The sequence below is a fragment of the Stegostoma tigrinum genome, chromosome 7 (assembly GCF_030684315.1).
Source record: "Stegostoma tigrinum isolate sSteTig4 chromosome 7, sSteTig4.hap1, whole genome shotgun sequence".
Taxonomy (NCBI): Eukaryota; Metazoa; Chordata; class Chondrichthyes; order Orectolobiformes; family Stegostomatidae; genus Stegostoma; species Stegostoma tigrinum.
In genome coordinates, this window is record NC_081360.1 from 43,699,970 (window position 1) to 43,718,795 (window position 18,826).

At 38.8% G+C, this 18,826-nt stretch overlaps 1 protein-coding gene across 13 annotated transcripts in view; it reads left to right on the forward strand.

Annotated features, from left to right (window-relative positions):
* Nucleotides 1-18,826, forward strand: part of znf385b (zinc finger protein 385B) — a 350,354-nt gene that overhangs the window by 315,987 nt on the left and 15,541 nt on the right. For all 13 annotated transcript variants that reach the window (XM_048535396.2, XM_048535397.2, XM_048535398.2 and 10 more), the window contains one exon: nt 16,680-16,845. In XM_048535396.2, the coding sequence (XP_048391353.1) occupies nt 16,680-16,845 (166 nt within the window). The remainder of the gene's footprint in view (nt 1-16,679; nt 16,846-18,826) is intronic.

Below are 18,826 nucleotides of genomic sequence, written 5' to 3' on the forward strand. Positions count from 1 at the left end.
GTATATTTTGCCTGATGGAAGAAGTTATGAGAGTGTATTATTGGGTGGGAGGGGTCTTTGACTATGTTGGTAGCCCTTTCACGGCAATGAGAATTGTAAATAGAGTCTATCGATGAAAGGTTGGCTTCCGTGATGATTTCGGCTGTGCACATAACCTTAAGTAGTTTTATTATGGTCTTGGACGGAGCAGTTGCCATACCAGGCTATTATGCACCCAGCATGCTTTCTGTGGTGCATCTGTAGAAGTTGATCAGGGCCCTTGTGTACATGCCAAATCTCCTGAGCTATCTGAGGAAGACGAGGCATTATTGTGCTTTCTTGACTGTTGTATCTAAATGGGAAGTCCAGGATGGGTTATCGGTTATCGTCACTTATAGGAACTTGATGCTCTTGACTCTCTGCACTTCATCACCATTGATGTAGATGAGGGCATGTCCTCCCCCTTTCTTCCTGATGTCAATGATCGGTTTTGTTTGTTTTGCTGACATTGAGAGGGAGGTTGCTAACACAGTAGGGGTGTCCATGCGCTTCTTGAACAATTGTCTTTAGGTGGGAAAATCACTGAAAATTAATCCCTTAAGTACCCTAATTGGCCTCCTGCCTCAGATATGTGAAGTTACTAACATTGGGCACAGTTCACCCTTGGGTAAAGCTGCTGGAGATAATACCACATCAGCAAATCAGCCCAAAGCATTTTCTTTCTGAACATTCTAGCAACCCCAAACCTCGATTCTGTATACATCTAATAAGCTATTACTTTGTCGCTTTCTAATTCCTCTTGCATTCTTATACAAGGACAAAGGAAAAGAAAATGGCGTGTTGAGATCACAGTAATTTACTTGTTAAAATATTTCAATCAGACGATACAGGGACAAAATGTTTGAAACATTTACAAAGGCTATTAAGTATTCTGTGATAGTAGCAATTACCTGAAATTGACCTAACCCTAAAAGCACAGCAATCCCTTACAATCAATATTATATGCAAAATAATTCACAGCAGCAAACTTGGATGGCAGAAACAATTTTATTGAGCCGTTTGTTTTCACAAAGAAAATAGATTTCAACAGAACTTGCAGACAACTGAAGTGATCCTGGTCTGAATCACAAAGGCAAAAGAGAAACATAAGTTATCAATCTATTGTTATACAATTAGACAAAAACAAGGAGACAGGAATGTAGATTACAATAGTTTATTCAAGTGTCCACAAGCAGAGCCAGCCTCAGAGTCTCCGATTGAACTCAGGAAATACATAGATGCTCATATTTCTTTATCATTTTGTTTCTTTACGTTTTGCACCCAATTTTAATCTTGTCAGTTTATAAGCACATATTAAACCAATGTGCCTAGTGTTAGTTTACTCATTTCTCATAGTACAGACATCGGGTATTATTTGCATTCGCTCAAGGCCTCCCATATTTTTGCCAATTGTGTGGTTTAGATTGTTCCCTGTTCCCTGTAAATCACACATTGCTCTCCTGGCCTAGACTTTTGCATCTGTGACGTGTATGCTTCAGTCCTTATTTTATCTCTGTACATCTGCTGTGCTTAGGTGGATTAGCCTGCTAAATTGCTCATAGTGTCCGGAGATATGCATACTGGGTGGGTTAGGCATGGAAAATGTGGGGTCACGGGGATAGTGTAGGGTGGGTCTGGCTGGAATGCTCATCCAAGGGTTAGCGTTGACTCGATGGGCCAAATGGCCTGCTTCCATACTGTAGGGATTCTATGATTCAGTCTGGCTCGCACCTTTTTAAACAAAGCACTTCAAATAGAAGCTGATTAACCGTTGTTTAACCTCTTCACAGCATTAACTTTTTCAAGTGATTCTTCTGGCACATCTTTTCTGTTGTTACATTGAAGCAACTCATTCTATTATTAGTAAGGATTAAATACCCGTCAGCATCACTAATGACCAATTATACACCTTTAACGCTATTTTTCAGCAATCCAGAGGAAGTCTCTACAGTCCCAATTGCTTAACAAAGGGATGTTAACTCAATGTCCGCAATTAGGTCAAGGTTACCATAACTGGGGAGTTATACTGTGAATATTAATGATTGTCCTCAATGATTCAGTTTATTGGTTTACTTCTAATGCAGTCCTTCCCAACGTGATTTGTTAAATTAAGTGGTACTTTGATTATTGTCCAAATATTGAGAATGTGTTACACAGCTTGGAAGAAAGTTAATTTTGCTTTAGCAGCTGTGCAGTCCCTAGGAGAACTTGCAACTGTTATCGTGTTATATTATTCCAAAATGGGTTTGGAACGCGTCGGGATAGATGTATATTCAGAGTACCGGGTCAATCACAATTGCACCGTTGTTTGACTATCAAATTAGCATGTACAATTCCAGGGCATGCTGATTTGGAAAAATATACTCAATGAAAGTTTCAATATCAATGTCTAAACATCTGATTATTTCAGATTTTGGGGACCCATAAGTCATAATATAAAAAGTGATTTTAATGAAACTATTTAAACATGTAAATGCATGTCTGTGGCCGGTGGGATTTGAACCTGGACGTTCTGCCGCACAAGACTGCCTGAAAGCATAACACAGTGACATTAGGTGTTTATGAATTAAACCCAAGTATTCTAAACAAAATCAGTTCTGTATTAGATGCTGAAAAAAATGACCGAATTAATATCAGAGACAGGTTTAAAAAAAACTTGAATGAATTGTGTAAAAGTAAAGTGGCTGCTGGAGCTCAGGGAGAATTGGGAAGCTGTTGATCTCACAAAGGCACTTGAGAACGTTAATAAAAGTGCAAATTGACCTTAGCAGTCTTGTAAAACGCACTAGTGATTAGGAAAGGGTCAGCTGCATCATTTTATGGACAGGAGATCTTTTGATGTCTTCAATGGCTGGGAAATGAATGACAGTAGCAGTAACATCAGGCAGAACGTTGGAGAAATTCAGCACATTTCTATAGTCTAGGTCTCAGAGCTTGCGCATCGGGCCTATTTCACTTCTGTGACAAATAACATGCAAAACAAAATGAATGGAGTGCAGACAGAAATATTTCAAAACACAAGGACCACTTGGCAGAAAAGGAAAGAAAACTAATTTGAAAGTTCAGGCTGCTAAGGAAGATATGTTCCAGGAATTTACAGAACTCCATGAAAGGTTAACACTAGAGAATAAAGTTGTTGGTCAAAAAAAATTGCAATTTGATAATATGTGGCACAATGGAGAAGAAAATGTGGAAGACGACCCGCATGCAGTACAGTTAGCAGCAGAACATCAGAAGTAGGATGTAAAACAATTTCAACAACAAGACTTTCAAAGTTAAGAGTTTTAAAAGAACAGAATGATATTTCCTAGTTCAGAGTTAGTGAACAGCAAATACAGCTTTGCGTGCTATAACAGTTGGAATGTGATTTACTGGAGACGAACAACAAACAGCGAGAAATTCTGGAGCATTTAAAAAAGGAAATACAAAATACAAGAACGCATGCAGAGTGAGCACAGCATGAAGTTGACATACTGGTAGAAAACCGTGAATAAAATGGTTGGAGGAGAAATAGAAGCAGTGGAATCAGAATGCAGAGTTTGAGAATGAGTCCTGTCACTGCAAAGACTGGTTGTAATGTCCTACTTTAGCTTAGAAAAAGTACATTTTACCACCTTTATCAAACTATAATTGTTGTTGTTTTTGGAAGGAATACAAGTAAAACAGTACTCCTAAAGCATTTTGTTTTCTTATAAATTCGGTTACTAATATTTTACTTTTTTATAATGTCTGTAAGCAAAAATTGGAATGTTGATATTGATATATAAAGGCATTTTTAAAGAAAGAATGATGTTCTATCTCAGTATTATTCCAAAGTGATTTAGTAACCATATTCTTATCCATATCCAGAATAACATATCACTCACTTGGTATTGAACTAACAATATTATTACTCAGCATGTGGTAAGATCTGAAAAATAACAGATGCGACACAATCTCTTATGAGCTTCTGAACTTGATCAAAGTGCAATTTTAATAATTTAAGGATAATTACTCAACTTAGATCATTTATATAATGTATTCTGAAGGTCAAGTATCGACCATCAGTCTTAAAGATGCACACTCTGTTTAACCATGATGCAAAATTAGCTACTACTACAAGAAGATACCTGAGTAAAATGACGAAGCTTGCTGTGGCAAGAATACTTACACTTTAATATGGATTAACTTGAAACATTTTCAGTGAAACTATGAATGGAAAAATGTAGACATTGAACCACTGAAATTGGGAACTTTCTCTGAAAGTATAACTGTATTTAGATAAAGCTGTGTGATAAAGATGATAATGTCAGAATGCAGTTATTTGGAAATAGGATATGAGCGTGGAAAACTTTAAACCACAGATAAATTAAACCTTTTTATACAATTTTCCTTGCTCTAGTTTGGAAAGAATATATATGGAAGTCATAATTTATCAAACCACTCAGCCCCTGACCTTATTACAGCCTTTGTCCAAACAGACACAAAAGAGACATGAGGTGAGAGTGACTGTCCAAAACAGTAAGCCAGCAACTGACCAAGTGTGCTGTCAAGGAGCCTGAACAAAATTGAAATCAATAGGAACAGGTAGGAAAATCACCTGCAACATGCGGGAAGAAACTTTTCAAGAAGGTTTGTAGCTCAGGTTGTTGATGAGGTTGTAGACATGCTCACTGAGCTGGTGGGTTTGGTTGCAAACATTTTGTCACCCTACTAGGTAACATCGTCAGTGCACCTCTGGTGAAGCGTTAGTGTTCTGTCGTGCTTGTTATTTACATGCCTCGGTTTGCTGGGGTGTTTGGTACCACTTCCGGTTCTGTTTTCATTGGTTTTTACACATGGTCTAATTCAATGTGTTTGTTGATGGAGTTCCAGTTAGAATACCAGGTTTCCAGGAATTCTCTGGCATGTCTCTGTTTGGCTTGTGTGATTATGGATGTATTGTCCTAGTTGAATTTGTGTCCCTCGTCTGTGTATGATGAGACAAGTGAGAATTGGTTGTGTCTCTTGGTGGCTAGTTAGTGTTTGTGTATCCATGTGGTCAGTTTTCTTCCAGATTGGCCGATGTAGTGTTTCTTCTGTATGATTACTATCGACCCCTATTTCTGCATTCTCCTTGCATGGTATTTTGCACATTACACCAGTTTTACTGGTTTTGGGAATGGGATCCTTTCTGTTCATCAGTAGCTGTCGTAGGGTGCTTGTTGGTTTGTGGATACCTAGGGGTCTGAGTAGTCTTGCGGTCATCTCTGAAATGTCCTTGATGTATGGTGATTAGTGAGTCTGGTCATGTCGTGTGTCTCGGAGGTAATGGTGGATTGTGCTTTTTGGGTACCCATTCCTTTTGAACACTCCATTCTGGTGCTCCTGTCCAGCTTTGCATAGCTCTGGGTTGTTGCAATGTGTTGTGGCTTGTTTAAATGATGTTCTATTAAATAGCTGCGTCAGGACACTATTTTCAAAAGGAATGGATCCTGAAAAACACAATCCGCCATTACCGCTGAGACACACCACAGCAGGAAGACACAACACGGCCAGACTCACTAATGCCCCTATTGAAAGACTCCACTTTGACCACCTTTTAAGGCAGTGACTTCCAGAACATAACTGCCTGTGAGAAATAATTTCTCCTCATCTTAAAACTGGTGACCCTTTATTTTTAAACATTGACCGCTAATTCTGCATTCTCCCACAACTGGAAGCTTCTTTTCCACAACAACCCCATCAAAATCGCTCAGGATCTTGTATCCTTCAATTAAGTCATTCTTACTTTCCTAAACTCCTGCAGATACAAGCTTAGCCCGTCTAACTTTGTTCATGAACTCCTCCTCCAGGCTACCTTTGCCCATCTGAGTTTTCCTGTCTGTGTGTAGATTACAACCTCCCTGTGACTATCACCATTGTGTTCTGACAAGATCCCATTGTTTCTTTCTGTACACTGCTGGATCCTTCTGTATGATTACTATTGGGGAGCCTGTATAAAACTCCCACAAGTGACGTCCGTGTTTATTGTTTCTTATCTCTACCAAACAATTTCTACATCTTGGTTTCCTGAATGTAAACCATTCATCCCTACTGTGCTGATTTCATCATTAATTAATAAAGCTGGCCACGCACCTTTTCCTAGTTTCCTGTCCTTTCTAAATGCCACGTGCCCTTCAATATTCAGGTCCTACTGTTTGTCAAACTGGCTGTCAGATCCTATTTATTTATATTTACTTGCACTATCGGTTCATTAGTTTTGTTTCAAATGCTACGTGCCTTAAGATATAGAGGGCTGAATCTTGCTGTTTTTGGCTAAGTCTGAGTTGCATCAAGTTTTTTGGAGCGGTTTTTGTCATGTGGCCTACTGAGTTCTCTTAACAGTTCTTCCAAACTTGTCCTATTAATTATCTACTCCGCCTTGTGGAATACATCACATCCAACTTCACACCAGGCGCCATTGCCAAAACATCTCACCATTCAGCAGATATCCAACAAAAGACCAGCATCATTTTTGCCCTTGTCGTTTTTGTAAGGCTACTGTGCACCCGGTCAAGCATTGGCAATGCACTGGGCTGGCACTGTGCAGCGTGTACAACCCCATTCTCTTACCCTTGTCATTGCTTTAACCATCAGGTCATACATTTGACTTGCCTTTGGCTTCATTCCATCTGAACATCCTCTGAATCGGTGGTACTTTGTGCCCAATGCTCATTGCAGACCAACAGCTTGTCATTGTTCAGTAAAGGAATATCACACACAGACAAGCCACCAGACGGTTTGAAATATGAGCTTTTATTTACAGACAGCAAAAGCAAACGCAAAACCAGTAGAGGTTGAAGTTCACCCCAAGAAAGTGAACCAAATTCTGGCACGATGACCAGCAAGTATTTTACAGCCCACGATGGTCTGCCGTAGCCGGCTCACACTTATGGAAGCCACTGTCAGAGATGTTCTGCCTGGCTCGTAGTAGCTGACACAGCTGAGGCCTGCCATGGACAAGGACAACTTCCTCCTCACAGTGGCCCTCCCCCTCCTCGGGAGACTGCTCCTGTTCCCAGAGTTGTTCTGCATCTAGCACATCATCTAGCTGCCGGCTCCAGCTGTACAGAGCACAGCACGCCAAGATCATCATCATAGAACCCGTACAGTGTGGAAACAGGCCCTTCGGCCCTACAAGTTCACACAGACCCTCACAGCATTCTACCCAGACCCATCTCCATATAACCCACCAAATGTACGCATCCCTGAGCACTATAGGCAATTTAGCATGGCCAGTCTAACTAGCCTGCACATCTTTGGACTGTCGGAGGAAACTGGAGTACCTGGAGGAAACCCACACTGATAAGGGAAGAATGTGCAAAGTCCACACAGACAGTTACCTGAGGGTGGAATCGAACCCAGGTCCCTGGTGCTGTGAGGCAGCAGTGTTAACCACTGTACCACCCCAAAGGATGATGCAGCACACTCTATTCAGCCTCCCCATATCGGGCCAGGCAGTGGAACCAGACCTTCAGCAACCCTACTCCTTGCTCCACAATGACACCAGACAAAGAATGGCCAGTGTTATATCTGAACTGTGCATCAGCCATGGTGTCATGAGTGGGTAGCCTTGGTACCTCAGTAATCAGCCTCATTAGGCCCCTGAATGCTCAAACACAGCAGGTATACGACAGTGTTCCAGGATGTAGGAGAAATGGCCACTGCCAGGGTAGTCGGTACGCACCTCCAGGAATTGCTAATGATGATCACCAATCAACGGAACATTAATCAAAATGGACTTCTTCTTATTGATGAATTACATAGCATTGTGATAAAGCCCTCCCAGTGCCACATATGTGTGGTCAACCACACCCTGCACCTGGGCAAAACCAGCTATGTTCCTCAAACTTACTGCCCAGGCTGCAGCACTGACAGGCCTTGTGGGGGAACAAAGGTAACCTGGACAACCTTGCTCAGATGGCATCAGTCACTGTCCTGAAACATTTCAGGCTGCATGATTGAGAGCTCCCACACAGCTCACCATCGTTCCCTGGAAGGAACCAATCACATTGAAAATGGGAATGGCAGTCACCTTCGCGGCCACTGGGACAGGATGACCTGGCGTCCTCAAATCTCACTCCAGCATCCAGCAAAGTTCTGTAACAGTGTCCCGGACATGTGGAGCCTGCATCAATATGTGCCCTGCTCATTTCCAGGAGTCAGGGCTGTAAACACAGCCACTCCTGGGGATTCCACACTTCGGGGGGGGGGGGGCGGGGAGATCCCCAGCTGTAACCTCTTCCTGAGTTGGGTTCTCTTCATCCTCCACAGTGGCACATTGCTGCTTCTGATCTTGTTATCAACCATGGTCCTCCTGCATGTGCCTTTGCCTTCTTAGGAAGGCAGCTATAGAAACCAACATGCCACCAGTGGCAGGGTGTAGGCTCTTTTGTGCACACTGCCTACACTGAGAACAGAACGAGTAAGATGTTCTCAGGTACTAGAAGAATATCAGTGGCATAACATAGACTTCACAGCTACAGAATAATCGAAAGCCTCTTCACAGCACAAGCGCAGTGTTGTCAGGGATGTGATGGAGGGGACTGCAACAACTAAAATGCATAGTAGGATCCTGCAAACATTAACAAATTAAATGTTCAAATCATCTGTTTGATGTTCGTTGAAAGGTACATATGGACAAAGAGACCAAAAGATTCAAGTTACTCTTTGTTAATTGTGTTATGGGATTTTTTTAACTCTGCTTTAAGGAGGGACAAGATTACAGTTTCAAATTTTCTCATAGTGCAGCACTCCTCAGTATTATACAGAAATTTCTCAGAAGATTATACGATCAAATCTCTGAAGTGATACTGAGCCTCTGATCTTCTGACAGAAAAGCAAGAATGGTACCATCAAGTCTAAATCCTATGTTTATATTTATAATAATAACTGCCTGCATAAACTTGAGACAGACACAATATAATTATAACTCTTCAGGCAATAGTGCTTTTCTGGTTTCTCAATTTCTAGTTGCTAAGACTTGTACCAGAAAGAAATTCCTATGCAGAGATGAACTCTATTAATGTTTCTTCCCCATTTGTACTTTATGGTTGTATAATTTCTGGTACAATTGTTCTGCCCCACACCCCCACATCTCGCACTTCATCTCTGTGCAACAGGCACTTTTGTGTGTGTTTGTATGTGTATAATATAGCTTTTAACACAGCTTTATTTGTTTTGAAGAGCAGGCAGAATTTATACTTGTCTGCATACATGATGTTCTTATTTACCTCTCCTTTAGTTCATAACAGTCATTTGACATGTGTGGTACAAAATGAGTCCTGCTATTTTGTTTTCCTGCTGTTTCTTAGATAATGGGAGTATTCTATGGATTTAACAAAACATAAAGATATCTCAATGTAGCTATTTATCAGTTCTGCAAGCGTGTTTTTAAAAAACCCTAGCTCAACATCAGAGCTAAATTAAGACATTGAAGAGATTGAGGAAGGCTTGGGCAGAAGATAAAATACCTAGAGTAAGAATGCAGAAAAGGCATAATAACCATGTTTCCGCAATGGATTCTGTTTTCACCAACTATATTTTCCTCGCTAATTAAAAACTGCTCCTGCAACGTTGAGATCAGCTAACAAAGTAAAATCTCAACAAAAAAATGCTAATTGCTGTTCAGGTTACCTTTTGTGTAATCTGTGTTTCATGAAGATTGACCAACCTGGTGATGCCTGTGGCCATTTTAAGTTGGTGCTTTCAACCCTTTTTTAAACCATATCATTCCACGTGAGTCCCATTATTAAATGAAAAGACGGAATCCAAAGATCAGTTGCTCATATTTTTCACCATTGTGACACAATGATATTGCTACATTTGTCCTTATGATAGAGGCTGTAAAGGAGGGAGATGTTGCCAAGGTTACCTTGGCAAGTATTAGCAGTGTATCCTATTAGATAGTGATGCACCTTGCAACCATTGTGCAGAAAGAGTGGATATTGAGTCCATTGTCAGTAAACTGCTCCATCCTGGTAGGTACTGAACTTGTTTTGTGATGCTCCAATTATATCTATCCAGGTGAGTAACAAGTGTTGTATCATAGTGCTGTTCAGCCTTGTAGACACTGAGAGATTAAATAATAAACCATTCATCAAATCCATCTGACTCTCAAAATGGAAGAAATGTGTGTGATGATAGATTTCAATAAAATGACTGAGAGGATGGTAGGGAGGCAGTGGGGTACTAGGCCCAATGCAAGGAAGAGAATGAGAAGGAAATAAATTTGTATAAGGGTTGGGATGGAAAAACCATTGAGTGCTGCATCTTCCCCAGGACCCAAGCAGAATATGCAGTATGCAGATTTTGGTGGTTTCTTTCTCCACCATGTTAACCTATACCTTTCATTTGAAAGAAAAAGAAGCAAAATGTAAAAAAAAGTAGAGTTTTAAAGGGAAACAACCTTTTAAGAGCTTGTGGCATCAGATAACCCATCCCAATTCCACATTCAATGCATCGTGCCATTGGAGCAACACAATACATCAAAGAATTGGCTTTGTCTTACAACGTGTCAGCAGTTTAAAAGCATTGTCAGTGCGTGTGGTAAAATAAGACAAATGCTCCTGATACCACTGAAGCTAACATTGTTGCTCTGCTGGTCAAGCTTTAATCCAGAAATTGCAAAACTATTTTACAGAAACATTATTTAATTACTGACACATTGATCACATTTTAAACTTGCTTTAATTGTTCAAGTGTTTTTTCAAAGTAAATTATAGATTTTTTTTGTTGTGAATGAGGGATGTTGGACTATGGATTTAGGCTCAAAACTGATGTCGAAAGCTTGCATGAAAGAAAGACGAGCAAGCTTTCTAATAATTTTTAGTGTTTGACAGCAACAGGCATATCTCCTGCAGGCAAAATTCCAGTTCAGACAAATTGTGTTTAAACATGCAATCCTGTCTGATTATAAAATTTGAAGTGTCATGTTGAAGTTTTTAACTTATGAAAGTAAACAAAACTCGGAGCTATATTTCAGTGATAATGGGAACTGCAGATGCTGGAGAATCCAAGATAACAAAGTGTGGAGCTGGATGAACACAGCAGGACAAGCAGCACCTCAGGAGCACAAAAGCTGACGTTTCGGGCCTAGACCCTTCATCTGATGAAGGGTCTAGGCCCGATACATCAGCTTTTGTGCTCCTGAGATGCTGCTTGGCCTGCTGTGTTCATCCAGCTCCACACTTTGTTATCTCGGAGCTATATTTCACTTAGCTTAGTGAGTGGAATCTGAAAGGGAAGATTAACTAATATGATAAATTGCATATTTTATTCAAGTATTATACATAAATGTAATTTGAAAAAATACTGTTATATTACAAGTGCTGCTTAACAATGTTGAAGTTCTAAGTGTAAGACAAGCATTAAGTAAATTACAATAACCGGGTTTCATAAACTGGTAACGTTCCAACTTAGCCCCAGCCTCAGGAAGACTGAATAAGTCGACTTTGCCACAGTCAAATGTCACTAACTCAATCATCCTCAGCAGAAAATCTGTCAGACCTTACCTAGACTTTTTGCAGCTTTAAAGTCTTGGTTTACCTTGAGTTGAGCTTAAAACACTATAAAATTGCTCCACCACCATCTTTGTACTTTCCAGACTTGATTATTCTAACACTTCAGCTGTTGATCTCTACCCTCCCTTCTCCACAAACCTATGTTTTTCTGCTACTCATATTCTGCCCCTAAGTCCATCTGACCATTCCTGGATAAATCACAAACCTCCCAATGTACTTTCTTTTCAAACAACAACCAGTTATAACCAAATAATGTTCTGTGCAAGTTAAGTATCTTCTAAAGCCTTCTTTTCCCAATACTGACAGCTTTTACTTCCAGTACTGTGGGACAGGAGTACTTGGATTCTTTTGGAGGCTGAGTTATCCCCTTTTCATTCTCTCTAAATGTTAAAGCTGCAGCTCCTTCGATAACACAACCGGGCTATTTCCATGAGATAACAGGAACTACAGATGCTGGAGAATCCAAGATAACTGAATGTAGAGCTGGATGAACACAGCAGGCCAAGCAGTATCTGAGAAGCAGAAAAGCTGATGTTTCAGGCCTAGCCCCTTCATCAGAAAATCATGCTTTCCCACAAGTGGGAGTGGCACTTGAATCCATCATAAGCAAATATGACGTGTATTTCTGGCCTGCTGCCATAACATTTGATCGCACAGTCCTGTGACTATTGGCTTGCATTCTGACCTCCAATCTAGCTGTGACTGTGGTGGTGAGCCAGAATTTCAGTTTTTGATTTTTTTTTGTGTTGGGGGTGGGGTTTCATCTGTATTGCTAAACTTCTAAAATATCTTCAGAAAGTCATAGATAAGTAATCTGCTGTCCATTACTGGGCTTGCTGGTCAGAATGTCTGGTCAGCGCTGTCAACTGCTGCACATTGTATTTAAAACACCATATTTTACTATGTATTCCTTTTCTATGTGTCTGATGTAGGAATCCCAAGAATACAAACAATATTTATACATATGTTGAGCATTTATTGTGAACTGAAGCATATGCATACATTGTAAGCACAGGGGATCATTTATACATCTCTTATTCAGTTGGCCTGTACCCCATTACCGCTGGGTCAGATGCAATGTGGTATCAGTTCCTTTCATAATTCATCACCTGCAATGTTTTAAAGCATTCCCACATTAGCTTCCCCAAAACTTGTGCTACCTGATGAGGTAGACAACTATTCAGCAGCATGTGGCAGGGCTGGATTGCACACAACAATCCAGCAGCACACTGAGTTACGGGAAATTGCTATGGTTCAAGAAAACAGCTCCCAAAATCATCTTAAGGGCAATTCGGGATGGGCAACAAATGTTGCTCTCATAAGTGATGTTCCCATCCTGAGAGAGAATTTTTTTAAAATAGTAATTAGAATTTTGCATGTCCCTTGTATTACTTTGAGTAGGTGTGGGGTGTTCAAGCATCATGATCTAAATACCCGAAATTGGGGGCTGTCCCATTTAGCACCCGAAATATACAGACCTGCTTGATTTTTTTTTTTCCTTTATTCATTCGTGGGATGAGACGTGACTGAACAGGCAGCATTTATTGCCCATCCCTAATCCCCAGAGGGCAGTTAAGAGTCAACCACATTGCTGTGGGTCTGGAATCACATGTAGGCCAGACCAGGTAAGGGTGGCAGTTTCCTTCCCCAAAGGACATTTCTCAACAACTGGCAGTCAATACGTGGACCGCATTAGATTCTTAATTCCAGATATTTATTGAATTCAAATTCAACCATCTGCCATGGCAGGATTCGAACCTGGGTCCCCAGAATGTTATCTGGGTCTCTGGATTAAAGGTCCAGGTATAATACAATTAGGTCATCGCCTCCCCCTTCCCGTATCTGTTTACCTTTCTCCAATGTTCCTCAAATTAAGTGAACTATCATTACAAATCCATATTATCTGTTTCTGAGTAGCTCACGTATAACAGTTCTCAATATTATACTTTGTTATAATTTCCAGTAATTTAATACTGCCAATATAGTGTGCATTACTTCCCCATTTTGAACATTTGCTGCCCTCCAGTACTGTTCGATAATTTCAAAGTATTTTGGAAGATGATAATTCTATGCTGTTGCTTTTTTTAAAATCAACAAACTTCAACATTCTAAATGAAAGTCATCCACTGACTCCGTCGTTATTCCTTAATATTTTACAAGAAATATGAACGGGGTAGTCCATTCAGCCTTTCAAAACGGTTCTACCATTCAATAAGACCATGGCTCATCTGACTATAGTTTTAACTGTTCCTTTTGGTGCAGTGGTAGTGGCCCCACCCCTTGGTCAAAAGGCTGGGTTCAAGTCCCACCTGCTCCAGATATGTATAATTGCATCTCTGAACAGAGATTGGAAAAATAGGTTACTTTTTTTAAAATCCAGTTTCCTGTCTCTCCTGCTTTCACTATCAATGGCCTGGCTTTCAATGTTCTCTGTTCAACAGAATTTTTTAAAAATCGGACAACTCTCTGAAAGCTGAAATTTTATTTCCGTCTTCAACTAGTGACCCCTTATTTTGACTGTGTCCCTAGTTCTAGGTTCTCCTGAGAGGAAACATCCTCTCAGTATCTACCCTGTTGAGCCCCTCAGAACCTTCTCTGTGCCAATACAATCAACTCCAAGTCTTTTCAATTCCTTTCGAGTATAGGCCCATCCTGCTCAATTTTTCCTTATGAGACAGATTTTCCTAGCGGTCTTCTTCCCAGGGAGTACGCTTATTTGCAGAATTATCAACATACAATTGACCATCACTTGCAGAAAAACATAACACCAATTTCAATCATTTGTTGCATGTTTGGTAGTCTGTTCTAAAGTGGTAACGTTACAGTGCATGATGAGTTAAGCATTTAGAAATACTCACAAGCTACTGTCAATCATTTTAAACCTATCTGCCTCGGAACAAATTCCTGTGGATAAATTTCTGTGAGACCTCATATCATCCTCTGTAACTTGGTGGAGGATCAGCAGAAATTAGACAAGCAACATTTCTAACAATTTGTTTGATACAGCTTCCAAAGTAAAGTCTCAGTATTTCTTTTGATCATTTTATTTATACACTAGTCTATTAGATTGAGAATGTTTTCACATACATGTTACATAGCTATCAAGTAATGGCATTAAACTGGGATTGAAGCAACAGAGTTAATATGATGTGACTATAGTTGTATTACTTCTTTGTTACTACTTGCAATGAACAATGGCACTACTATTTATTTATGACACTTTGGAGGCTTTGTTAAGTTGAGGACTGTATGTAAAAATCTGTTATTGATATTTTGTATTGGCAATAACAACAATAACTCTGCATTGTAAGTTATAATTGAGAAAACCAACCAATGTTTTCATACTGTAATTTTATTTCATTATCCATTTTCTGAGGATGATATTTTGGCAGTAGGGTCTGAAGGTGTGAATAATGTGAGATAGCAAAAATATACTACTTCAAAATAAATTAACATGTCTATAAAACTCAGCTATTTTTTCTTTGACAGAACAATTCACAAGTTGATCACATTATTTCCAATAAACAGTTATTTTGTAAAATGTTAGTAGGAATTTCTAATTTGCTGTACTACTATTTTCCTTAAAACTTTGAACTGAAGCTGTCCAAGATGATGGAACCACTTTTAACCATTATGCAAACATTACAATTTCCATGTAATTTTTATCTCCTAATCAGTACCATTAATAACCATATGATTCTGGAATCATTTCAGAGCAGAAAATGACTATAATTTTGGTGTAACGTGGTTGATATCTAGAGTGAAATAAAAGAAACCATGGGACCACCATCTAATGAATTTTTCTGGTGACTTTTAGTATTATAAATCCAAACATAACTCAGTTGTCTGTGACAGAATCATGTGGAAGCCATGAACTTCTCAGGGCAAAGAAGTATTTGGTGGCAAGTCAACCAATAAGTTAAAGATTGTAGTGAAGAAAACCTGGCAGTAGGATATATGCCCAGATCATTTAGAGAATGGCATTTTAATCTAAACAATTGACAGAGGATTAAAAAATTAATTACACATTTGTGGATTACTGGGTGGAGAAATTTAGTAACTGACTACGGTTTAAACCTTTACTTCAGGAAAGGAATAACTAGTGTTTAATAATATACACAGATCCCGTTTGCATTGTAAACTAAATGAGTTATAGTCAATGTTCTACAATGTTTAAGTACTTGCTTTAAATTACTTGTGTTTCAACAGGTGACATATATATAGATGGGGATTGATTGAAGTGAGTCATTGACAGTAGTAGGTTTACACTGATATTGCAGGCTAAGAGTTTGTTGCAAATATCAGCAGAAAGACTTACTAGTAGATAAATGACTAATAAGCCTTTCTATTGGGTGCAAAGAAATTTCCTTTTTTATTTATTAGTATAGCCTGTGTTCTACAATTATGTATAATCTGAGCTGATGAATGCCTACTGCAGTATTAACAAGGACAACAAATTCCTGTGATTTTACACATAATTGTCAACAACTCTTTTTCTAAGTAAACTAAAGCAATACGCTGATCAATTAGATCAATGCTATTCATATTTGTTTGTGCAACTGACAATGATGCTGCGTATGTGTAATTAACTGTTTTACTGTATCACCTAGAAGTAATTTTGAACTAATTATTGGTGATCCTAATGCTGCAGACGTCTTTTCTCAAAGAAAATATCTATTAACAATCGAAATAAAAATTGTGTTGTGTTCTCTTGTTTGTGCAATCTGTGTCTACTGTTTTCATGCCTTGCTTCACTATTGCCAACACAGTGAGCTGTATCCAGAATGGTCAGTTGGAATGATACAATCACGTGTTCTAGACACACCTTTGTATGTACCAGGCAAATGTTTCTCATACAAAGTATATTTTTTACCAGTAGCACGGTGGTCTATACAGTCTATACATTGCATTAATGGCATGCTTCCTGTAAGTTTCTTTTGTTTGAGTAGAATGACGTTATTAACTGGATGAGTTAATACATATCTTTCAATAGAGGCACCTATTTACCATATTAATTGTTTACAAATTTGCTAACATTTGTGCCTATTATTGAAAGATTTTTTCTGTATTATCACCCATAAAGTTAGTGAATAATGAGAAATGAGCCTGATTGCATGGTTCATTTGTTCTCCTTTGTAGAGCCAAGCCGAGGCACACTACAAAGGCAGTAAACATGCCAAGAAGCTCAAAGCACTGGAGGCCACGAAAAATAAGCAGAAAACTGCTCCTATCAACGACAGCACAAAGGCTATCACGTCCTCCACCACAACCACTGCAATCACTCCCAACAGCTCTGAAAAAACAGGTTAAAAGAATCTTTTGTTCTTCTCATTCTTTCTTTATGTGTGTTGTATGTTTGCATGATACTGCTTATTTCTGCTTTTACTGTTACATGTTTTATGAATGCTGTTTGCTCGATCACAATGAATGGCTGACTAATTCTTTAATAATGATGGGACATACCACATTATAACTATGAAATCAATCAACTGCAGCTGTAATTTGTTCCTTCGAGTCAACTGCATTGGCTTTAGTTAATGAACTATTTTGTCTATTATATGGCAGATTTTACTTTAGACTATGTCCTGTCAATGCTTTTTTTTGCGCCATCTCACTTTTCACTTCTTAACCCAGTCAATGATGCTGGCCAAATCAATCTTTTAGAGAATCAGAAATTAAGCTTAGTATTTAGCAAAGATGTCACGAATTTACAGAGGCCTGTATGGTGTTGGAATGATTCCCTAAGTAGATTAAGTGTAATTTTACAAGGCCCCTGTTGTAGCTCAGACTTGTAAAGTTACCACTTGTGTTTAAATAGGAACAGACTGTTTCAACATAAGGAGCTGAAAAATAATATTTAATGTGACTCGAGAATAACTAATTTAGATCTGCTGAAAAATTTGTGAACAATACATTCAGCTATGTTTAATTTTAATACTGAGAAAAAAAGTGATAAAATTAACAAGTACTTTCAAATGTTAAAGTAACAAATTTATATTTTCAGAGCCTTAAACAAAAATTTCAATTCCATTTATCAGTGGTGACTTTCTTAAAATCTGTGAATAAAAACAAGGTAAATATCAGTGCAAAAGAAACCTTTGAAGCCTCAAAAAGAAAGTCCCTCGACAAATGGAGATCGATCTAGAGGCCAAATAAAAAGTAAACTGCTAACATAGGCATGAGTGAGCATTGTCTTCGTTGTTCATCATGTGGGGCCTGCTGAGTGTGGACATCTCTTGAGTAACTGCGCATCTGCACAGCATAGCTTGATAGCTTGATTCCTTGTTTCCAGTCATGCTTTACTGGTAAGTAAAACATCTATTTGTGGGTAGAAAAATGGGTATGGCTACTAATGTGAGTATAGCACGCTGTGGCAGAGAAAAGGAGCCAATTGATAGGTTAAACATTTCCAAAAGCATGATTTTTGGGGCAGATAAATTCGAATACTGCTGTACATTTACAGTAAAAGTCTTTTCCCTAGGCTAGGGGAGTTCAAAACTAGAGACATATTTTTAAGGTGAGAGGAGAAAGATTTAAGAGGGACCTGAGGGGCAACTTCTTCTCACAGAGGGTGGTTAGTATGTCGTGTGAACTGCCAGAAGAAGTGTTAGATATAGGTACAGTTACAACATGTAAAACATATTTGGACAAGTGTACGAATAGCAAAGATTTACAGTGATATGGGCCAAATGCAGGCAATGGGACTAGGTTAGCTTGTGAATTATGGATGGTTGGACTGAGGGTCTGTTTCCATGTCGTATGACTCCATGGCTGTTCACTTGAGTTGGCTTGACTTGCGCAACCTGATCATGGTATAACTTGCACATTTAATAGTATGATGGCACATTTAAAAAGTCAGCATTTAACTTTTATTTTTAAGTCTCCATCCATTAATAGTATTTTAAAAGAATTTCTAGCACAACATTCAGTTATGCATACTTATGCCTCAAGAGCTTTTTAGACTCAATTCTCAGAACAGCTGGAGAATAACTGAATGTTCCTGGCAGTTATTCTACTGTATTATTCACAAAAGAGATTTGATAAAGTTACATAAGTTCTTAATGTGAAATACTTGAAAATTTCATTGTGATTATATTTTCTGATATGTTTAAAAATATTTAAGTGTCATTAATATCATGAATAAAGTGCAGTTTGAACTTAATTGTATTTTTTATTTTGGTTTTGCCATTTTCTTGAACAAATTATTTGCTTTAATGGAAAATAGGGCAGTTCTTCACGGATTCTCTCCACATACAGTGGATGGTAATAATGATGCTAAGCTCCTA